Source organism: Lygodium microphyllum, chromosome 13, assembly GCF_053477565.2.
Source record: "Lygodium microphyllum isolate KBCC chromosome 13, Lygodium_microphyllum_v1.1.10, whole genome shotgun sequence".
NCBI lineage: Eukaryota > Viridiplantae > Streptophyta > Polypodiopsida > Schizaeales > Lygodiaceae > Lygodium > Lygodium microphyllum.
This window is the reverse complement of record NC_141147.1, coordinates 153602181-153626849: the sequence shown is the minus strand read 5'-3', so window position 1 is coordinate 153626849 and position 24669 is coordinate 153602181. Positions and strand designations below refer to the sequence as shown.

General features: G+C 43.4%; 1 protein-coding gene across 2 annotated transcripts in view; it reads right to left on the bottom strand.

The window, feature by feature from the left end:
- SFC (ARF GTPase-activating protein) overlaps positions 1 to 24669 on the bottom strand; it is a 104964-nt gene that overhangs the window by 63697 nt on the left and 16598 nt on the right. For both annotated transcript variants that reach the window (XM_087691946.1, XM_087691947.1), the window contains exon 2: positions 6034 to 6110. In XM_087691946.1, the coding sequence (XP_087548072.1) occupies positions 6034 to 6110 (77 nt within the window). The remainder of the gene's footprint in view (positions 1 to 6033; positions 6111 to 24669) is intronic.

Genomic DNA, 24669 nt, shown 5'->3' with positions numbered 1-24669 from the left:
AACTTTGTACAACTTTTACCAAAATCACCAACTATTTATTTGGGTTACCATTGGTTGAGTTTGCATGCAAAGCTCCATTTGAGGTCGTTGAGAGTAGCAAGAAGATACCACCTATTTTGCACACTAAGGATAAGATTTTTTAGGCTGATCGCTATGTGAAAAGCTTCAATATAGCCTATGCATAGATAAAGTATTCACTTCAGAGATCACAGGAAAAGTGAAACAAGGCAGTTGATCACTATAGACGTGCTTTGCACTTTGATGAGGGTGATTATGTATTGCTGCATTTTAAAAAGGCAAGGCTGAAAAATATGAAAGGAAAAGAGAGGTTGTATCCGAAGTTGAGTATGAGATACTATGGGCCCTTCAAACTATTGGAGAAGATTAGCGATGTTACATATCAGCTAAAATTACCTCCACATTTGCAAATATACAATGCCTTTCATGTTAATTTGTTGAGACATTTTCGTAGTGATGTGCCAAAGGATGTATTTGCTGAAATTCAGCCTAAGATTGAGAAGTTGGATGAGATCCTAGTACCCGAGAAGATTTTGACATATAACGAATGAAATGTCAAAGATGTCAAAGGTAAAGTTTCCAGGAGATATTTGGTAAAGTTTCAAAACTATCCACCGATGAATGCTAAATGGATGGAAGAGGATGACTCGGGAGACCATCCTCAATTGATACCTTTCAATTAGAGCCGACTTTGGTTCAGGCTCAATCAAGTTCAGTAGAGCAGGGTTTCAAAGCAATGCCTAATACTCAAGGGGGAGGCAGCACTTCCACTTCTCCAATTATGAACAGCTCTCCTATGTAGTGAATCTTGGATGTATTCAGCATGCATCCAAGGTATTATGCTAACAGTATGTCTGCCATAAGGTCAATACTCAATGTACTAGTCACTGTGAGATGTATGCCAATGAGTATGATTATTACCAAGGCTCTAGAACTATACATTTGTATCATTTTCTAATCAGTTTGGCATTTAGTTTAAGCTCAATTTATGATCAGCTAGAAATCAATTTTGCATCAATCTTTGCATCAATTTCTGATCCATTTTTGCATTCAACAGTTCGTGATCAATTTTCAAACCAGCGAATGATCAATTTACGCTCAGTTTTCAAAGACTTTCAGCTGGTTCTATGGACAATTTATACCATTGACAATTTCAGCCATGGTTTAAGTAGTCAAAACAATTGCGAAACATGCATAACGGATGCATTTGATGAGTTTTTAACAATAGTTTAGGACAATTTTTCATTATTATGCTGGCTAGAAATTCCAACAAGTGTTGGATGTTGGGTGCATGGCATGGTTAGATAGCAATGGTCAATGTTATGTTGACCGTGATACCTTCTAGAAATTCCAGTGCTGTATACTTTTACTTTGGCACAATGCATTGCAATCGAGAACCATTGCAAGGATTTCAAGAGGGAGGTCTGTCCTAGGAATGTGAAATTTTTGAGATGCTTTGCTCTTGCTAGTAACATTTGATTAACTTAATAATCAAATGTGCAATGTTGTCATGCATATGTGACACACATGGTAGTTATTTCATGCTAATACACCGACCCCAAGGAAGCACTGGGAGCAAAGGCAGCTTTTGCTAGAAACATTTAATTGACTTAATAATCAAATGTGTAATATTGAGATGCACATGTAAGATGCAAGCAGTTATTTCATGGTAACAAGCCAAGGATCCTAGGGAAGCAATGGGTCAAAGGCAGAAGTTGTGACAAGCCATACCTGTTGGGTTTTGGGTGTTAGTTTGGCCCTAGGACAACTAATTAGCCAATAAGTGTCTATGGTGACACTAGGAAATAGGCACTAATTAATTAATTTGTACCTGTCTAAGGGTCAATTAAGGCAGGGAACCACTTGGGGTTGCAAAGGGCCTAGCAAATTAAATTGTGGATAGGCACATCTAATTTTGGGCAAGCTTAGAAGGGCTGAAATTAATTGGCTGAAAATTGCTGGAAAATGGGATTAGAAGGTTCCCACTTAGCAAAAATACCCATGCAATAGAGGAGAAGGCTGTTTGGGGGTTGTAGAGCTGCATATAGTGTATCCAAGCTATGTGAGAGAGAGAGGAGGTGCTGCTGAGTAGATTTTGGGATAGAAAACAGTTATTTGCAATAGGCAACAACACCCAAAGGCGGCACTCATTTGGGGCCAATAGGACATACAAGTTGGTGACAACATTCAGGAGGGTCCAATGGTCAACAACAACTGGGCAGCCCTTGACAGGGCAGCAACCAATTTAAAGAGTTTCCCACATGGAAATTCAAAAATTTCTCTCTCTATAGCATTCTCTCACCTTCTTCAACCCATTCTCTCGTTATGCCAACCCATTCCATTTGACTTGGGGCAACATTTGGCCAATCAAGGGTCCTATTTATACAAGTCTTAGAGTGAAGATCAAGGAGCGAATTGCCCAAAAGGCTTGCTAATTAGTTATGACAACAAAGGGCTTTTGGATCAGTGGAGGAGATTGAGAAATCTCAGTTGTACTCTATCCAATTGCAATACAAGTTAAAGAAAAACCGCAACAAGCACGAATTTTGGGGCCAACAGGATGTCCAATGTCCAAGAATGTTATGGTTAAGTGTGCATTATAATTTTACTGAATTTTTATAATTGTTGCAATTAAATGCTTCATCATGTTTTACCACCCTCTCCAAGAAGGAAGGCTAGTTTCATGATTTCATTGTCATCTAGTCTGGTTGTAAGGCACATGTGAAGCACATGGCAATTATTTCATGGTAACAAGCCAAGGACCTCAAGGAAGATATGGGTGTCAAAGGAAAAAGTGGTAACAAGTCATGCCAACTAGGTTTTGGGTGTTAGTTGGTGTCAATTTGGCCCTAGAACAATTAATTCGCCAATAACTGTCATTGATGACACTAGGGATAAGGCACTAATTAATTTGTACCTATTCAAGGATCAATTACTTAAGGCAAGGGACCACTTGGGGTTACGAATAACCTAGCCAATTAAATTGTGGATTTAATTAATTCTGAAAATTAATTAATTGGCTGAAATTTGCTAGAAAATGGGATTAGAAGGCTGCCACTTGGCAAAAATACCCATGCAATGGAGAAGAAGGCTGTTTGGGGGCTCTGGAGTCTCAATTAGTATATCCAAGCTATGTGTGAGAGAGAGGAGGTGCTACTGGTCAAATTTTGGGGCAAGAAACAGCCAATTGCGGCAGGCAAACGCCAAAGGCCTTCAAGAGGTATGCGACACCAAGGAAGCACTCATCTAGGGCAGCAACCAGCTTGAAGAGTTTCCTGCGTGGAAATCTAGAAATTTCTCTCTACAGTAGTCTCTCACCTTCTTCAACCTATTCTCTAGTTGTCCTAGCAATTCTCAGCCATTTGAAGAGTTTCTCAACCAGATTTGATAGGCAGCAGTGAAATTTTTGTTGTAAACCCTAATTCTCAGCAAAAATTAGGGTTTAGCAACCACCTTGAGGTATCGAATACTAAAATCAGCAGCAGCTTGAATTCAAGGAATTGCCAAGGATTTGACATGCCAACCCATCCCATTTGATTTGGGGCAACATTTGGCCAGTCAAGGGCCCAATTTGTACAAGTCCTAGGTGAAGATTGAGGTGTGAATTGCCCAAAAGGCTTACTAATTGGTTGTGACAGCGAGGAACTTTTGGATCAGTGGAGGGATTGAGAAATCTCAATTGTACTCCATCCAATTGCAATACAAGTTAGAGAAATACCACAAGGGGCGCCAATTTTGGGCCAATAGGATGTCCAATGTCCAATAATGTTATGGTAAAGTGTGCATTCTGATTTTATCAAGTTTATTAACTATTGCAATTAAGTGCTTGATCAAGTTTTACCACCCTCTCCGAGAAGGAAGGCAGGTTTCAATTGTTGTAGCAATTTTGGTATCAATAAGGAAAGAATGGCCTGCATTAAATAGTAGAGGGACTATGAACGTAAAAAATTGACCAATTTAAATGTGGATGTTTCTTCAATTTGGCAATAGCAAGGGGACTACCAACGTAAAAATTTGACCAATTCAAAAGTGGATGTTTCTTCAATTTGGCAAGTCCAAGAAGACTCGTCCTTTTCTTCAATTTGACAAGTCTAGAAAGACTTGTCCTTTTGTCAACAATCAAAAAAAAAAGCCCAAATTTAGATCAATCAGTCAGAAGCCAAGTTACCAAGCATTTTTTGCCCATTCCTAGGTATCAAGAACCTTCTACGCAGTTCTTCCCTAAAAAGAAAAAAAGTGTTAGATGAAAAACTTCTCAAAGTAAACTTTCCAAAGAAAGAAACACAAAAACCAAGCACTATGACAGCTGCAAACCCAACAGTAAATACCTTACCCACCTGGACGAGAGAAATATAGGATCTGATTTATCAAAAGGGTACACAAAGTTCTTTTGATTGGATTGTGACACATTTACTAAGATCAAGTTGTTAAATGTACCCTAAACCATCTCCAAAGTGGTAGCCTACATGATTAAGGCTTGAGGATGCCATCACTCTTGACTAGCAGGGATAGAGACGTCCCCCATTCCTTGAGGAGGGTTCACCCATGGCTCTCATGGTGTCCAGAGTGGGTGTAGCTATCCAGGACTCCATTCACAACCCCTGCAACTTCATGGGCAAGTTGTGTTCTTATCCCTACCAAATCATTGGACCTAACATCACTCCAGATGGCTTCTTGTCCAAGGATTGAGGCTCCATCATGTGTGAATGGTGGATAAGTGGCAAGTCATTGTAGAAAAGATGCACCCTAAAACAAAAGCAAACATGACATAATGATAAATATATCAATGGTTTTCCACATCGTATACGAAGTTTGATGTGAGTTTCCGATTGACAAATAATTTGCACAATATGTCACCAAATCCACATGCCATCCATCCACTCCAAGCTTATCTGCTTTGGTTGGACATGAAAAAGCAGGAATTGGAATGCTACGAGGATCACAATTCTAACAACAATCTTATGTTCCCCTTGTGTACTCCATATGGACGTTGAATTCCGGCCTCTCTTCATGTACCTCATTTTTTGTCATCACAGTCACTTTCCTGCTCTAGTGACATCACAGTGTTCGCCCTGTGTTTGACAATTATTCTGCTTGTCAAAGGGTATCTTATAATGATCACTTTCCTGCTCTAGTGACATCCCAGTGTTCGCCCTGTGTTTGACAATTATTCTGCTTGTCAAAGGGTATCTTATAATGATCAGTAAATTGCTATGATTTCCTTTCTAATAATATGGCAGGTGCCATGTATAATCAGTGGATAATTATAACATTCTACAGCAACGACCATCTAATACACATCTTCTGCATCTTCGCTGTTTGTTTGATGAAGATTTTGGGCTTTCTTTCTATCCATCAGCTTTTAGATGAAGGAGAAGAGGCAGGTCTTATTCCTGTTTTCAGCAATTAAGATGGGAAAATAGTGGCAATATCTGTATGGTGTATGATAGCTGCATAATCACATATACAAATGGTACTACACACTTGTAACAAGTTACAACACATGTTTATTCAGAAGGAAATTAAGATAGGAAAATAGTGGCAATATCTGTATGGTGTATGACAGCTGCATAATCACATATACAAATGGTACTACACACTTGTAACAAGTTACAACACATGGTTATTCAGAAGGATACCCAGCAGTGACACACACACAAAAATCTGTACAAACATAAAGAACTACATTTTTTTTCTTGCATAACAACCAAGGCCCTTCATGTTCCTATATGACATTTATTCTCCTCTATGTCCCATATCCTTGAGTATGTAGTATGTACAAACATAAAGAACTATACTTTTTCTTGCATAACAAACAATGTCCTTCGCCTTCCTATGTAACATTTTTGCCCCTCTAGCCCCATGTTCTTGGACATGTAAGATGGACAATTTTCTGGGTGAGATCATTGTGGCTAAGATAGGTGGATGTAGAGTCCCAATACACAAAAGCTTCACTCATGACTAGATCATAAACAGAGACCAAACTTCAAACAAGAACTAGGAATAGATTCATACGTGTATTTGCGGCAGCCCTGATAAAACTTTTGGCAACGATCTCTCAATGCCTCTGCATTCTCCTCCAACGCTTGTAGCTGTGCAACATTGAAATTGGTCACATCACAAGAACAAATTAAAAAAGAGTTAACTGAGATAATAACAGATGGTGAAACAGTGTAGAAACTTCATTCTACAGGGTAAGAAAAAGCTGCTTTCATCTTAGAACACTTTTAAGGGTTAGAGGAAAAATAAATTGAAAACACAGATCACCAAAAACTAGGCTTGTATATACAGTGTAATGAATAGCATACACCTCCTAAACAGGACCTTTGCACATTGTAAAATATAACAGACAAAACACATCATAAAGAGAATGGTTTAAAGTAATCTCCTCGTGACCCTAAGAAGATCATGAAAATGACACAACAGTATAAAGCAGTAGCATAACAATATCATAAAGCAAATAGGACCTTTGCACATTGTAAAATATAACAGACAAAACACATCATAAAGAGAATGGTTTAAAGTAATCTCCTCGTGACCCTAAGAAGATCATGAAAATGACACAACAGTATAAAGCAGTAACATAACAATATCGTAAAGCAAATACTGGGAAAAAAATGAATTTATCAAACTCCAAAGCATTTGAGAACCCACTTTGAACTCTGAAGTTTGTACTTGCACATTGTTTTCCAAGGTGAGCTAGCATAACTAACCCATGGCCAATGTCAAGGAAAAAGCTAGGACTGGCAGGAGGAATATGATAGCTCTGCTGGAGTGCTGTTGCACTAGAGGCCAGTAGCCAATTCAGAATTTTATTACAATTAAATGGCAATGATGCATGCATTTGTGAGAGTATGCAGAGGAAACCAACAGGAAACTGAACTAAAACCAGCCTTCCTCCTCAGATAGCATGGTAAATAACTTGATTAAGCACTAATTACAAGGAGCATAAAATTCGCGTAAACTGAAAATGCAAAATTTACCACTTTAATCTTGGACATTGTACACCCTGTCTGCCATAAAACTGGTGCCTCTTTTGGTATTTTTTTATCTTATATCGAAAATGGAAGGAGTACAACTAAGATCCTTTGATCTCCTCTGCTAATCCAAGTATCTCTTGCTGTCAAAACTGACCAGTAAGCCTCCAAACCAATCTGCCCATTATTTTACTTGGGGATTGGCCCTCACATTGCTCCTTGAAAGACAAATTCAGTCCCAAATGTGATATTGGTTGGCTGGCCTCTTGAATCTCCCTTAAATTCCTCAATTTCAAAAATTGGAATTCAAGTCCTAGGCCCTCAATTTTGAGCACGCATCCCGCGATAGCTGTCAAAACCTGATTTTTAACTATAAATCAGAGTTTACAGCAAAGATTGACTGAATTTACATAGTTTACAATAGAGATTGATTGGAATCTCTTTCTCTGATGGCTCAAACTACTGGACAATGCTAAGATAACCTTAAGAAATGGTTAGGGGTGAGAAAGAATGCTATAGAGAGAGAAATTTCAAAGTTTCATCACGAGAAACGTTGAAAAGCTATTGTTGCCCTGCTCAAACAACCATGGAAGCTGCCACCTACAACTTAGGACCACCAAAAAGACTTCTGCCCCCTCCTATATGTTGCTATCTATACCAAAATGACCTTGGGTTGCTGTCACCTACTCCTAGAGGGCTCCAAACTGCTATCACATGCTGTAGGACTGATCCCTAGTGGTTGGAAATCACATCAACAGCCTCTCCTTGCTCTGTAATAATCTCCTCCTCTCTCACAATGGCTAGCATAAACTTCCACCAACCCCTAAAAACGTTTTTTTTACTTCAATGGTCAAGTTTTGCCAAGTGACAGCCTTCTAATCTCATTTTTTAGCATTATCTAGCTTATTAAATTATGTTTCAAAATATTAATTTTGAAAAATAATTTAAAATCTACTCTACTGTTCAAAAAATTAATTCCACCAACCAATAATTAAATTGACTAGGCCAATTTGTCTTCCAAGTATCCCTGAGTAGTTATTAGCCCTTAGACTAGCATTAGTTAAATAATTAAAACCTAGTCTCTAATGTCACCACCCACATTGGTAACCAATAAATTAGTCTAAGCCAAAATCTGACATTGGGAGCTCCTAGTACCTCCCAAGCATAACTTATTATAACTTTTGCCTTTGGTACCAATTGATATCTCAAGGTCCTATGTCCAATACTATAAAATAATTGACTTGTACCTCACATATGTAAATCACATTAGCACATTTGATTAACTTTTAATCAAATGCTAAGCAAAGCAATAAAATTTCACGTCCTAGTGACTTCCCTCATGTTGTTGTCTATGCAACCAGCAATAAACCATTGAAAACTAATTATTAAATTATCATAAACTAATCACTTTCTAATCTGAAAATTAATCACAAACTGATTGCAAAAATTAATCAATAACTGATGTAAAACTGATTCCAAAAGTGACCATAAACGGTTCTCAAATTAAGCTAAAACTGACCATTATTTTTGTCTCAAAACTAAGATAAACGCATGAGATAAACTAATCACAAACTAATGCAAAATTTAGTTTCGGTACCCGAGTGAAACTCATACTCATCTATATACATCTCATAGTGACTAGTACACTGAGAAGTGACCTCATGGCAAACATACTGTCAGCACAGTACCTTGGATGCATGCTGAATACATCCAAGATTCACTACATACAAAAGCTGTCCACAATAGAAGTTCTACCTTCCCCTTGAGCATCAAGCAATACTCTGGACTCCTGCTCTACTAAACCTGACTGAGCCTCACAATCGAATGAAGTCGATTGTAACTAAAAGGCATCTAGGTAAAGCTGCAACTGTCAAAAGATAACGTACAAGCGAGACAGTAGGGTTTGTGGGAAGGAACACGGAGTAAACTCGGCAAACATGGAGAAGAGAAGAGAAGAGAGAAGAAACTCTGATGAATGGAATGATAAAGTTATGAATCATAAAGTGCATGTGATACAAGGGAACAAGAGTGTCGTAGCACACGGAAGATGATGAAGACAGCCATGAACCACGAACCAGTGTCCTCCTGAAAGGGTGAGAAGAGGTAACGGACTGAATGAATCAACCGTAAAGAATGAATGAGAGTGGCCTATAAATAGGCACAATCAGTCTAGAATGGCGTTCCTTCTTGGGACTACAAACTCTAAACGCAAAAACGCAAACTACGGGTGAAGAATGAAGGGTTTCTTAACACCCCCTCTTAGGCCCAAAAAGGGAAACAAGAGAAGAGTGGGGTGGAGATGCAATGCTATATACTGAAGAATGCTCATGTAGCAGGTGCCACTTCGACAGTGTCCCTCTCCTGGGGAAATTGTTTTACTTGCCCAAGCGCCCTAGTACGAAGATGATGAAAACATGCAATGCATATGAGGAATGTCGGACTTTGTGTCGTGTCAAGAACCATAAGGATATGCCCGTACTTGATCTCAGGAGGTGGCTCCATGCTGACCAAGTGACCAAGGCAAGAAGAGAAGAGGGGAAAGAAGATCTAGAGGATCCCTAAGATCGAAGATTTCCACCGGAAAGGGAACCTATAGTAAACAACACTAGACAGAGTAAACTAGAGAACCTAAAACTCAACCTCCGAAGAGAAGCCACTAGCTCCGTGCATCCATGCTGGAAGGAATACGAAGGCCTCGTCACCAAGTCGCGGCTAAACCTCCAAGGTCCCGATCTATGTGGTACTTGAAGATCCTAGATATCAGTAGAAGAGATGATTGGTCGAAGACAGTCACCCCAAGAAAGTAGAGAATGGGTGAAGAACTTCATGTGGAGTAGGTTCCCCCTTTGAGGTGGAAGGTGGAGGGGTCCCCGCTGAAGTCGAAGAAATAGATGCCCCCTCTGAGGGCAAAGAAATAACATCCCCCTCTGAATCCCCCTTTGAAGTAGATAGAGAATCCAAAAACTCATGGATCGCGGACTCCCAAATGTCTGATGGCAAAGAAAGTGTTGCCGGTCATGCCGAAGATGGTATTTGGGGTGCCGAAGAGCTCTCAGAGATAGCCTCTCAAACTTGAGTAGTCAAGGGTGGGAAAGGATGGGCCTCAAAACGAGCAAGAGGTGGGCAACAGTCGTTGTCTCTCACTGGAGCGGACTAGATAGCCGAAGAAGAGAGAGGAGTTGAGCAGCCACTATCTCTCGAAGGAGCGGACTAACAAAGAGATGGTATCAGACAATCATTGTCTCTCGATGAAGCGGACTACAGATCCGTACGTCATGGAAGCCACCGTACCTGAAAACAAGTGGGAGAAGACCACTGCTGGCATTGCAACGATCTTCAGGAGATCATAGCGACAATCAATCCTCCATGTGCTCGAAAGGACTTAGTGCGTATCGAATGCGTCTTATTGCCTTGAGCATAGTACTCTAATAGCCAATGCAAAACGTTCTCTGTGGCCTAAAAAGGAAAGATGGCACAAGGAGTACCTGGTAGAAGACGCATACACTCCGGGGGGTGGGGAGCAAAGGTCAAAGTCAGCAAGCATCAATGGTGTGTGCGGTGATACCACAGTAAGAGCACCCCGTAGTCTGGTCATCTGTTGGTAAAGAAGCCATGGATACCAATGTGCCTTGCTGAAGAAGGAAGAGGTCAGCAACCATGAACCATGAACTGCAATGTTCGCCTCAAGGGGTGGGAGGGCAGTGGAAGGGCTGAACATGAGCTGTCAGTGGGACGAGGATGCGACCAACAGTAAGTAGTTGCAACCAGCAGAAAAACGCAGGTGAGAAGAGAGAAAGGCTAAAAACACACGTGAGGAGAGAGAGAAAGACTAAAACCGTAGGCTGCAAGAGAGAGAAAGACTAAAACGCAAAAAAAACCAGCAGCAACAATCAATATGCTGAAATCAGCTCCGAATAGTGTGTGATAAGCTAGAAACAGGCGCCAGACTATTATAGACAGCAATGGCCAACTTGGACCGCAATGTCCTCCGCGTTTGGATTGTGGGCAACACACTGAAATGCCTCAAATCTGCAAAAACGAGATTGTTTTCTGAATGGAGAATGACCAACAATAGTCGCTTTGCTATAAACAGCTGCAAACTACGGGTGGAAGGCTGGAAACAGGTGCCAGACTGCAGATGACAGCAAGGGATAGCTGAGACTGCGATGTCCTCTACGAAAGGGATATGGCCAGCAAGCTGAAAACACTCGAAACCTGCAAAAACGAGAATTTGATGTAGCGGAAGAAAAAGAGAAGTGGATGCAAACCTGCCACTAGTATTTGCCTTCACTGGAGTGGAGGATCTTTGCCGCTGTTTGGGCAGATCCAGCTCTGATACCATGTCAAAAGATGATGTACCAGCAAAATAGTAGGGTTTGTGAGGAGGAACACAGAGTGAACTCGGCAAACATGGAGAAGAGAAGAAAAGAGAGAAGAAACTCTGATGAATGGAATGATAAAGTTCTGAATCATGGAGTGAATGTGATACAAGGGAACAAGGGTGTCGTAGCACAAGGAAGATGATGAAGATAGCCACGAGCCACGAACCGCAGTATCCTCTTGAGGGGATGTGAGGGTTGTGGAGAGGCGAGAGAAGAGGTGACAGACTGAATGAATCAACCGTAAGGAATGAATGAGAGAATGGCCTATAAATAGGCACAGTCAGTCTAGGATGGCGCCCCTTTTTGGGGCTACAAACCCTAAACGCAAAACACAGAAACGCACAAATGCAAAGTGCAACAACTGAGGATGGTCTGTCAAGTTATCCTCTTTCATCCACTTTGTATCTATTGGTGAGACAATGCTGAAGCTTCACTAAGAAGCATATGGAAACTTTACCTCTAACTTTACTTGCCTTGAAACCTCCACTAGGTTGTAGGCCTTTCTTCCCCTTAAGCATTGCGATGCTTTATATTCACATGGTTGCAATTTCAACTTAACTAATATGCAACATTGCATCCAATTGACTAGTCCCTCATATGTACCTAACATGCTAAGAGCACCAAATGCATTGAAAAGCATTCTTGTTTGTATACTTTGGACCATTGCAATATGACTATGCACAGGATTTCGCATACTATCAGCCATACCGAGATACATTTTTCCATACTTTGCATGCATTACTGGCAATATTTTTCCTTATGACCAACACTATAGGGAGCATTTTTCATTGTGACCAATACTATGGGGAGCATTTGCATGACCAACATTAATCCTACGATTGCCAAACACAGTGAGCTGCATATATAAATTGCCAAACTTGCCACTTCGTGCCCAACCATCATGCCAAGATTACTATACATGGGATTATGCATATTACCAACCATACCCGAATACATTAGGCCTTGCATGTCATGCATTGGTTGCTGCATATGACAAGGAGTTGTGTCATACATCCCTGTACGTGATCCCTAACCCACCATAGCATGGAAACTAGTGCCACCACCAAAGTTACCTCGCTGCCCTACGATTATACGCATGCCCTACTGTCCAAAAAACATTGGATTGGCACTTCCAAGTTAGCCTTGCATATGCATCAATTGCCCCACTAGCATCATTTGCTTATGCTCACCACCCACGTTTGGAACATCATGCTATTGTATTCACTCTTTCTTTCGATGCATCTTGCTATCCCAAAGCTGCCTTTGCTGCCCTCCTTTAAGGGATTCAAAAAGCGCATCAACTGAGGATCATTTGCCAATTGCATAAACATCGCAGCTGTTGTCCTCAACCGATCTTTAAAGTGGTCATCAAATTCCTCTTCCTCTTGCTAACCATCAACTTCTAAAGGCCTAGAAGGACCCACATTTTGGTCTAAGCCAACATTATCAGCTTGTTGTCCATGCCACGTGCCTTGTCCAAGATCAGGTATTCTTGCTATAATGCTCAACTAAATACAATTTCAGCACTAAAGCAAAGCTTCTAACCTTCAATCAGGTGCCTCCGGTCCACCAATTCAAGGAAATTGATAGTACCCTGGCGATGGAACCGTGAAACCGGCCTTTCTCCTCAAATAGGATGGTAAATAACTTGATTAAGCACTAATTGCAACAAGCATAAAATTCACAGAAACCGAAAATGCACACTTTACCACTTTAATCTTGGACATTGGATATCCTATTGGCCTCAAAACTAGCGTCCCTTTCGATATTTATTTATCTTATATTGCAAATAGAAGGAGTATAACTAAGATCCTCTGATCTCCTCCGCTAATCCAAGTGCATCGTGCTATCAAAACTAACCAACAAGCCTCCAAAAAAAATTTCCCTTGGTTTGCTTGGGAATTGGCCTTGACCTTGCTCCCTAAAAGACAAATTCAGCCCCCAATTTGATATTGGATGTTAGTCTCTTGAATCTCCCTGAAATTCCTCAAATTCAACTATTGAAATTCAATTCTCTAAGGTGCCAATGAAGGGCCTTAACCGACTAATATGAAACACATTGTGAATCTTGGTGGTAGGGGAAAGCTCTAATCAATAGGCCAAATCACCAACTCTCTTAAGGATTTGGTAGGGGCCATAGAAACGGTGGGCCAACTTGTTACTACTACCCTCTTTAAGAGTCAAGTAATGGGACTTAGACACTTTCAAGAGGACTAGCTCCCCCTCTTGGAATTCCAACTGCCTTCTTTTGTCATCAACATAGATTTTCACGTGAGTTTGTGTGTTTTGAAAATTCATGTTGCATTGGTGAAGCAGGGCTTACATGCAATCCAACTCGCTATGCTCTGAGGGTTGATCTTATCATTGAATAAGATTATAGGAAGGGGAACCTTATACCCATATAATGCCTCAAAATGGGAATCCCCAATGCTAGAGTAGGTGGAATTTTTATATGCAAACTCAACCAAGTGGAGCCGCATATCCCAACTATGTTGTACATCATGGAAAAAGTCTCGTAAGTACATCTCAATCCATTTATTTACACTTTCAATTTGGCCATCTATTTGGGGATGGTATACAGTGGATGCACAAGCTTGGTGCCCATAGATATGAAAATTGTCTGCCAAAAGTAGCTCATAAACTTGGTATCCTAATCGTGCACTATGACTTGGGGTTAGGCTCTCAATTTTGAGCACGCATCCCGAGGTGGCTGCCAAACAGTAATTTTTGCTGTAAATCAGGGTTACAGAGATTGACTAAAAACTCTTTCTCTGATATCTCAAACTGCTGGAAAATGCTGAGATAAATTGAGAGGTGGCTGGGGGATGAGAGAGAATGCTATAGAGAGAGAAATTAGATAGTTTCATCGTGAGAAACGTTGAAAAGCTACTATTGCCCTACTCAAAGAGCCATGGAAGCCGTCACCTATAGCTTAGGACCACTAGAAAAACTAGTCTCCTATATTTTATCATTTGTACCAAAAGGACCTTAGGCTACTATCACCTGCTCCTAAAGGGCTCCAAACTACTATCATATGCTGTGGGACTGATCCTTGGTGGCTGCAAATCACATCAACCACCTCTCCTTGCTCTATAAAAGCCTCTTTCCCTCTCACAATAGATGGAATAGACTTCAACCCCTAAAAACGTTTTTCCCACTTGCATGGGCAAGTTCCACAAAGTAGTAGCCTTCTAATCCCATTCTTCAGTATTATCCAACTTACTAAATTAATTTTCAAAATATTAATTCTGAAAACCACTCCATAATACGCTTAACTAATGAAAAACGCATATTTGGTGTGCGGGTATTGAGCTAAAACACGCTTTACAATTAATTAGCATTTTTAAACAACCCCAAAACACGCTTAACGAATAAAAAACGCATATTTGGTGCGCAGTTTAAGAGAGTTTCAATGGTTCCCCAAAACCCTAATTTTTTGGAAACACCCTTCAACATCTATAAATAGACAGGCTGCCCACCATTCAGCATCATCCTTTTGTGAAGGTTTCTCACTCTACCATGCAAATTTCAGTTATCAACCACCTACCATCTGCTGTCCAACCATCACCAATTACAGCCCATCATTATCCAACCCTAGGTGGCCTGTTTTCAGCCATCACCATGTTGTTTGGAGGTCTCCACCTACTGCGTCATCATAGCACCTGATCAACCTACATTTTCAGCATTTGGTGCTAGGCAACAAGCTATGCCATCTCTCCTGTTAGCCTGCTCTTATTCAGTCTCAGTCTGTCATCTCCTGGTTGTGAGCTCCTGTCAGAGTCTGACAGGAGACAGAGGAGCTCTGTCAGTGTGTTTTTAGGCTGCTTTAGTCAGCATGCAGCCTTGGGCATTTTACAGCCCAGATCTGGGCTGTTTTTGGGGTGACTGCCCATTATTTTGGGCAGTCGGACCAGTTCTGGTCAGTCGGACCAGATCTGGCCATAGTCGGCCAGTTTAGCTGGTCGGCCAGTTTTCTGGCTGGGGGCTATTTATAGCAGTCCCCCCCCGGTCAGTCCAGTATTCATGCTCTGCAGGTACAGCACTGCTCCCTCCGTCTCCGTCTCCGGCATTGGTGCTGCCTCTGCTTCCAGTCTGTCCTGGTTCCCTCACTAACGCTCCCGGCTGCGTGCAGGGACTGTTCTGTCCATTCCAGTGTATTCAGCATTCATCTCAGTCAGTGCAGACTTTCTTCCTTCATTCTCTGCTTCCTCTCTCCTCTCCTCTGTGTTCGTGTTCTTCTTTCGCTGCGCACTCTCACATGGTATCATCGCCTGATTGAGAGCACGGAGGATGAGAGAAATACCTTACTGCTGCTGCCCACAGTTCCACAACAGCCAGGCGATTCCATCAGGCGGCTGCCAACAGGTCCATCCCAGCCAGGCGACTGCATCAGAAGGCTGTACAGCCTGCGTTTGCTGTACACAGGGGCTGCCACGTCATCCAGTGACGCAGCAACCCTGCGTTTGCTGCCAGGCGACCTCTTCTGCTGCAGGGCGACCCTCCTACAGCTTGCATTTTGCTGTTTTGCAGGTCGCTTCTACCCCGGCTGCTCCTATCCTGCAGGCGACCTCTGTCTGGGCTTATTCCCGGTGCTGGTGGTCTCGATCCTGGTGTTCGACATCAGATCTATTCGCGTTTTGCAGATCCAGGTGTTTGTAGGCACTCTCTGCCTGCATCTTGGTGGTTGGTGACCACATTGTTGGTCCTATTTCGTCAGGGCACAACTTTCTTTGGTATTTTGCAGATTGGAAGATGTCTTACCAGTTTTCAGGCTTTGAAGACTCGGAAGATGAGCTTCTTTCTCATCATTCCTCTGAGCGGAGGCGGGACTATCGTGAAGTTCGACATCGGGAAGACCCTCCTCGCACTCGTCCTTCTTCAGTCCATGCATCTCAGAGGGTTCCATCTACTGCGAAGGTTTCTTCAGTGAAGACTGCATCAACTGTGCGGATGCCTTCCTTGATTCCCTCTATCCAGGTGCCGATTCTCCCTTCCTTTCCGAAGGAAGACAAATTGGATGGTTCCAACTATTCCCTATGGTCATGCAAGGTGGCTTGCATCCTTGATACCTTTGATCTGTGGGAGCTTGTTTCTTCGCCCATCGACCGACCCCCCGTGGATTCGTCCGATGGCACCTCTATGGACCATGCAGCCTTATGGGATAGGCTCAACTCACGAGCCCGTTCCTTTCTTTTTATGAGTCTCCATGATTCTGTTCTTGTACATGTTCACAGGTTAAAGACCGCGGCGGAAGTATGGACACAGCTTGCGTCTTTGTATCAGCACAAGACATTTGCCCACAAGATTTCCCTGGAGAAGAAGTTGTGGATGCTCAGTCTTGATGGTTCTTCTTCCATGAAGGAGCACATCACGAAGATGGAGGATATGCGAGGCGAGCTAGCCTCTCTTGGTCGTCTGATATCGTCTGAGGATATGGCGATGATTCTGTTGACTCAGCTGCCATCACCCCGTTATGATGTCTTCTACACCAGCCTCATCACTACGAGAACCCGTGAGACTCTCCTATGGGAGGAGCTTTCCCCGCTTGTCTTGGAGCATGACGAGTGACTCAAAGAGGTGGGAGCCAGTGGCTCCACCAAGGCATTTACGGCTGCCACAGGTGGTGGCAAGAAGAAGAAACAAAAGAAGGAGAAGTCCAAGGACAAGAAGGAGGAAGATAAGAAGGATGCGAAGGAGAAGAAGCCCAAGTGTCCCCATTGTGGGAAGGACACTCATCCCGAGGAGAAGTGTTGGCAGAAGTATCCCCATTTGAAGCCTAAGGAGAAGGACTCGAAGGCGGCCCCAGCCACAACAGAATCTGCGTTTGTGCATCTCTTTGTTGAGGAAGACACTGCCCTAGCTTCTACCACACAGGAGAAGCCTTGGCTCGTCGACAGTGGAGCATCTTCACATATGACCTTCCGTCAGGATTGGCTTCAGGATCTTCGTTCCAGAGGGGGTACAGTCACCATTGGTGACAATTCTACAGTTCCTGTTCATGGAGTGGGGACTTTACCTATGTTTTCTGACACGCAGTCTTCCTCCGCCAAAGTTCTCTGTGTGTCTGATTTGGGTTTTAACCTATTATCTGTGCATGGTCTTACTCAGTTAGGTACCCGAGTCATTTTTACTCAGGATGCAGTCACAGTGGAGGATGCTTCTACAGGTGATGCTCTTTGAACAGGTACACAGGAGGGTGGGCTTTATACGCTCACAGCCTTGGCTGCGCGGGCTTTCCATGAGCTTGGGCTGCTCTGGCATGCTCGGTATGGTCATTTGAACCTTGATTCTCTTCGTCGGGCTTCTAAGAGGAAGATGGTGGAGGGACTTCCTGATTTCCCTCCTCTTCACACTTTGTGCCCTAGCTGCTTGAGGGGCAAGCAGCACCGGCAGCCTCACCCGCAGGTTACTTCTAGGAGGGCTACTTCTCCGCTTGAGTTGGTTCATACCGACCTTTGCGGACCTATGGGCACGGCCTCCCTTGGGAAGGCCAAGTATTTGATGCTGATTGTGGACGACTTTAGTCGTTATGTGTGGCCTTATTTCTTGGAGTACAAGAGCGAGGCGTACTCCCGTTTCTGTGAGTGGCAGGTGTTTGTGGAGACCCAAACCACTTCCAAAGTCTGTGGTGTTCGAGCTGATCACGGTGGAGAGTTCACTTCTCACCTTTTCTCTCACTTTTGCAGGGATCATGGTATTCGGGTGGAGTATTCCCATCCGAACACACCATCAGAGAATGGTTTGGTGGAGCGTGCGAATCGGACCATGATTGAGATGGCCCGATCTATGCTGGAGCATAGGAGTCTTCCTCATTTCCTTTGGGGTGAGGCGGTGGCTACAGCGATGCATATACGCAACCGCTCTCCGACTTCGGCGTTACAGGACATGACTCCATATGAGGCTTTCTTTGGAAAGAAGCCTTCCGTGTCCCATTTTCGCATCTTTGGGTGCGATGCTTTTGTCCATGTGGACAAGAAGAAGAGGAAGACGAAGTTCGACTCTAAGTCGAGAAAGCTTATCTTCGTTGGTTATAGTACGACCACGAAGAGATATCGGCTCTACGACCCGATGACTCGGCATGTTGAGGTGAGCAGGGATGTGATCTTTGATAAGGCTTCGACCTCTGAGGATCCGATTGATGGTTCTATTACAGATGTTTCTTCATCCTCGACGGACCCCCCCCCACCTTCTCTCCCTTCACTTCCTTCCAGGATCACCCTTAGCACCCCCCCTATTCCTCCTCCTTCTGCTTCCCTTTCCCCTTTGGTGGATGTGCCTTCGTCTTCTACGAGCTCTTCTACCGCCACTTCGGGATCTTCACGGGATATACAGCCTTCTTCAGATGCGGAGGATTTACCTTCACTCGGTGAGGGGGAGTCCCTCTCCGATTTGGGTGCTTTACAGGTTCCGGAGACCCCCCAGTCTCCCTCACAGAAGGAGTCTCTCAGGATTCCTTTATGGTATCGCCGGCTCATGCAGGATTCAGGTGTTACTCACTTTCCTGCTTCTTCTTCAAGTCCCCGTCAATCAGCACGTTTACAGGCCCAGCGGGACAGTTCACTATGTGTGAACTATGCTCTTATGTCACCGATTCTTCAGGATTCCGAGCCTTCCACTGTGGAGGAGGCTCTTGCACAGGATATTTGGAGACAGGCTATGCAGGCCGAGCTCGACTCCATCGAGCGAAACCATACGTGGGAGCTTGTACCGCGTCCCGGGAAACGGAAGGTGATTGGTGTGAAATGGGTCTTTAAGACCAAATATCTTACAGATGGCTCCTTGGACAAGCATAAAGCTAGGCTTGTTGCCAAGGGTTTTGCCCAGCGTGCAGGGTTGGATTACTTTGAGACTTTTGCTCCTACAGCTAGGATATCCACCATCCGAGTGCTTTTGGCTCTTGCTGCTCATCACCGTTGACCTGTCTATCAGATGGACGTCAAGTCTGCTTTTCTGAATGGCGTTCTTGAGGAGGAGATTTATGTTTCACAACCTCCTGGTTTTCTTGTGCAGGGGAAGGAGGATCATGTCTACAGGCTGCGAAAGGCTCTTTATGGCCTAAAGCAGGCTCCTCGTGCTTGGTACCAGCGGATTGACCGCTTCTTTCTACAGAGTGGCTTTGCGCGCTCCGCTTATGATCCCAACCTCTGCTTACGGGTTGTGGATTCTCTTTCGGTGTTCCTCATCTTGTATGTGGATGATCTTATCATCACAGGGAGCGACACTCAGCAGGTGGAGCATACACGGTCCATTCTACAGCAGGAGTTTGACATGACGGATCTAGGGATCCTTCACTTCTTTCTAGGTCTGGAGATCTATCAGATGGCACAGGGCATTTTTATCTCGCAGCACAGGTACATCTCCGAGCTTCTTTCGGAGTTTGATATGGCTGAGTGTCGGCCTATCTCATGCCCTATGGACCCTGAGTCCAAGCCTTTGACAGCTGGAGTTCCTCTTACCGATCCCATCCGTTACAGGTGCCTTGTCGGCTCTCTTATCTGGCTGCTTCACACTCGGCCGGATATCTCCTTTGTGGTGGCTTTATTGTCTTCCTTTATGCAAACTCCTACCCAAGATCACTGGCAGGCGGCCTTGCGGGTTCTTCGCTATTTACAGGGGACTCGATCCTTTGGGATCATGTATGGAGATGGGATTACCCTTTCTAGATGGAGTGATTCTGATTGGGCAGGTGATGTGGATTCGCGACAATCCACTACAGGTTATGCTTTCACCCTTGGATCTGGTGCTGTCTCTTGGAGCAGCAAGAAGCAGCCTACTGTGGCCCTTTCTTCTACAGAGGCTGAGTATCGGGCCCTATGTTCGACCGCTATGGAGGCAGTTTGGCTCCGTCGCTTACTCGCGGAGATTGGCTTTTCCCAGACCGGACCTACGGAGCTGCGCGTGGATAACCAGAGTGCTCTTGCTCTGGCCAAGAACCCGGTGTTTCATGCTCGTACGAAGCACATTGAGGTTCAGTATCACTATGTTCGAGAGCGGATCGTGGATTCGGAGCTGGTGGTGGTCTATTGTCCTACGGCGGCCAATGCAGCTGATCTCTTTACGAAGCCGTTGCCTCAGGCTTCTCTGCTTCATCACATGCGGTTCTTGGGTCTTCAGACTCTCCCAAGAGTTGAGAGGGGGTGTTAGCCTGCTCTTATTCAGTCTCAGTCTGTCATCTCCTGGTTGTGAGCTCCTGTCAGAGTCTGACAGGAGACAGAGGAGCTCTGTCAGTGTGTTTTTAGGCTGCTTTAGTCAGCATGCAGCCTTGGGCATTTTACAGCCCAGATCTGGGCTGTTTTTGGGGTGACTGCCCATTATTTTGGGCAGTCGGACCAGTTCTGGTCAGTCGGACCAGATCTGGCCATAGTCGGCCAGATCTGGCCAGGTCGGCCAGTTTAGCTAGTCGGCCAGTTTTCTGGCTGGGGGCTATTTATAGCAGCCCCCCCCCAGTCAGTCCAGTATTCATGCTCTGCAGGTACAGCACTGCTCCCTCCGTCTCCGTCTCCGGCATTGGTGCTGCCTCTGCTTCCAGTCTGTCCTGGTTCCCTCACTGACGCTCCCGGCTGCGTGCAAGGACTGTTCTGTCCATTCCAGTGTATTCAGCATTCATCTCAGTCAATGCAGACTTTCTTCCTTCATTCTCTGCTTCCTCTCTCCTCTCCTCTGTGTTCGTGTTCTTCTTTCGCTGCGCACTCTCACATCTCCCACCATGCAATTGCTGCAGTACATGCGTTTTTGCTGTCCAGCAAGCCATCTACATCACAAAACACCTCTCCTGTTATCGCCTAAGAGTTCTCTACCTCGGGTGATCTGTTTTCAGCCTTCCTCGAGTGGTACACTGCTGCATTTACTAGATTTCAGCCTCTGACTACTATGTTTTGGTGACCAGCTTGCTGCTCTTCATTATTCAACACTCTCTCATCTCCGATTGATAATTACTGCACTCCAGATCCATCTCCGGTAGACATCACTCTCTGACACTGCATTGCTCTACCCTTGGGCATTCTATACACTCTTACATTCATTTACAGCATGCATTCACTTCAAAGTTTCTTCTCTCTGTGCTTGAGATTTGAGTTTTTGCGTTTTGCATTTAGGGTTTGAGTTTTGCTCGTCTCTATCTAAGTCTTTGTGTTTCAATCTTGGTCGTACATGCTATGTTTTCTCAGTGCAAACCCTAGCATATCTTCACAAGGATCCTAGATCCCACACTGTGAAATAATTGACTTGCACCTCACATGTGTAAGTCACATTAGCACTTTTTATTAACTTTTAATCAAATTCTAAGCAAAGCAATAAAATTTCACGTCCTCCTGACAGTGAACACGGAAAGAAGGAGACTAAATGAATGTAGAAGAGAAGGAACAAACTAATTGGCAACGGATGAAAGATACGAGGCTGCAACAATCAGCCCTTGGTTAGCCCCAACACATAGCATTGAGCATCAATGTGGACGCCCAACAATAGCACAAGGATGAAAGAGAATGAGGGTTGACCAAATGATCACAATGATGGGATCCATATACCACACACCAAACAGTCGCGTACAACAATGAGTCACTAGTTGTGTGGACATTCGTATTAGCTCCCTTGATTGGTGCTACTGCACTTAAAATCTACCTCCAGTGGACAAAACACTACAACACCTTCCTAAGTTCACTCCCATGAGAATCATTGGCTATCGGAATACTCTTTGAGTATCGTGCACATTCATTTATTCACTCAACACTCATCATTCATTCAGTTTTATCTTCTTCTCCCTATGTTTGTGTTTTGTATTTTTGTCAAAGTTTTTGTGTTTTAGTGATGTTTATACATTCTCTGATTTCTCAATGCAAACCCTAGCATCTCTTCATAACCCACACCATTGATGCATCTCCATCACTTGGCTAAGCGGAAAGAATGAAACCTATGGGATACATGCCTAAAGGAATAGTAACTTGTGTATGATACAATGACGAATGGTTGTGTGAGTGAATGCAGCAATGGAAGTAGGGATGATTTGTGTAAAGATGGATTTGAAGCACAATCGAATGGTGCACCAAAACTAAAATCATAAAAAAGAGAGTGTTTAGAAGATATACATTTCCTTCTACCTCTAGATCCACCTCTTCTTACATCCACATTTTGGACTGGCTTTGGGTCTCTAGAGTTGCTTACACCCATAGCATGCACGTCAATTGAGTAACAAAGGAAGGACTAGCAAAAAGAAAAATATATGCAACTCACGCCAATTCTAATAGGAGCAAAGTCATTGGATAGGTCATCATATCCATATTAATGTGTCCCAACACCCCTTTGAGCTTGGAGTTCTCGATTCTCACTAGCTTCGAACTCTGACTGTTGTGCACCTACCTCTAGGTTGTGGACTTGGTTGTCACAATTGTATGCGAAGGCATTTGACAAGGAGTATAAGAAGAGTTTTGAAGTAAATGATTACTTGGAATTCTTGATGTGTCCCAACTCCCCTTTGAGCTTGGAGTGCTCAATTCTCACTAGCTTCTAGCTCTGACTGTTCTACGCTTGCCTCTAGGTTGTGGAATTGGTTGTCACAATTATATGCTGAAGGCATTTGACAAGGAGTATAAGAAGAGTTTTGAGGCAAATGATTACTTGGAATTCTGTTAATTGTCTCTATTCTCTCCATCCCAAGCTTTCACAATAATCTTCACAAGACATAGAATAATAATCATTCTCTTTAAGATATTCCCTTGCATTCCTACAAGAAGTGAGTCAAGGTACCAATTCCTCAAAGCCTATTGTCATAGGGACGAGAAATTTTTAAGATGCTTTGCCCTTGCTAATAACATTTGATTAACTTAACAATCAAATGTGCAATGTTGTGATGCACATGGATGTTATTTCATAGTAACAGGCCAAGGATCGTCAAGAAGCAATGAATGTCTAAGGCAAAAGTTGTGACAAGTTATGCTAGCTAGGTTTTGGGTGTCAATTGGTGTCATTTTTGGCCTTAGGACAATTAATTGGCTATTAAGTGTCACCGGTGACACTAGGTACTATGCACTAATTAATTAGTTTATGTCTGTCAATAAGGGTCAACTAAGGCTGGGAACTACTTGGGGTTGCAAATGACCTAGCCAATTCAATTGTGGATGAGCACATCTAATTTTGGGCAGGGTCAGAAAGGCTGAAATTAAATTAATTAATTTTGAAAGTTAATTAATTGCCTAAAAATTGTTGGAAAGTGGCATTAGAAGGCGACCACTTGGCAAAAATGCCCATGTAATGGGGAAGAAGGCTATTTGGGGACTGAGAGAGACTCATTCAATGTGTATTCTGGCTGTGAGAGAGAGGGACGTGCTGCTGATCAATTTTTCGAGCTGTTGGAGGCCATTTACTACAAGTGACAGCTGCCATGAGCCTTAAGAATCAGGTGACAGCAGTTATGGCATCACGGACAACAAGCAGCAGCAATTAACACACGCCAAAGCAGGTTTCATGCCTGCAGATTGCAGGCAACAGCATTTATGACAGATCAGTCAGGGCAGCAAGCAATTTTGAGGATTCTCCCGCGTGGAAACTCTGATTACTCTCTCTTCACAGCATTCTCTCACCTTCTCCAGCCTATCCTCAACATTTCTCAGCCATTTAAAGGTGTTTTCAGCCAAATTTGGTGGACAGCTGTGAGATTTCTGCTATAAGCCCTAACGTACAACAGAAATCAGGGTTTGGCAACCACCTTGGGACCCATACGAGCAAATTGGGGGCATAGTACACTGAAATCAGCAGCTAGAATTCAAGGAATTGCCATGGATTTCAAATGCCAACACATCCCATTTGATTTGGGGCAGCATTTGGCCAGTTTGGGGTCCAATTTGTACAAGTCTTGTGTGAAGATCAAGGGGCAATTTGCCCGATTGGCTTGTTGATCATATTTGACAGCAAGGGGCTTTTGGATCAGCAGATGAGACAAAGATATCTCAGTTTGTACTCCATCCAACTGCAATACAAATGAAAGAAAGGAAACAAGGGGTGCCAGTTTTGGAGCCAACAAGGTGTCCAATGTCCAAGATTGGTAAAGTGTACATTTCAGTTTTATTAATTCACTTATTGTTGTAATTAAGTGTTTAATCAAGATTTCACCACCCTCTCTGAGAAGGAAGGTTGTTTTCATGGTTCCATTGCCAGGATATCAAATCCTCTAACTTGGTGGATGGGCCCGAGGCACCTAATTGCAAGCCAAAAGCTTTGTGCTAGTGCTGATTTGTGCTCAGCTGAGTAATTACAGCAAGATGTCTTCATTCAGTGAGATGGAATCAAGCAGTGATGATGCC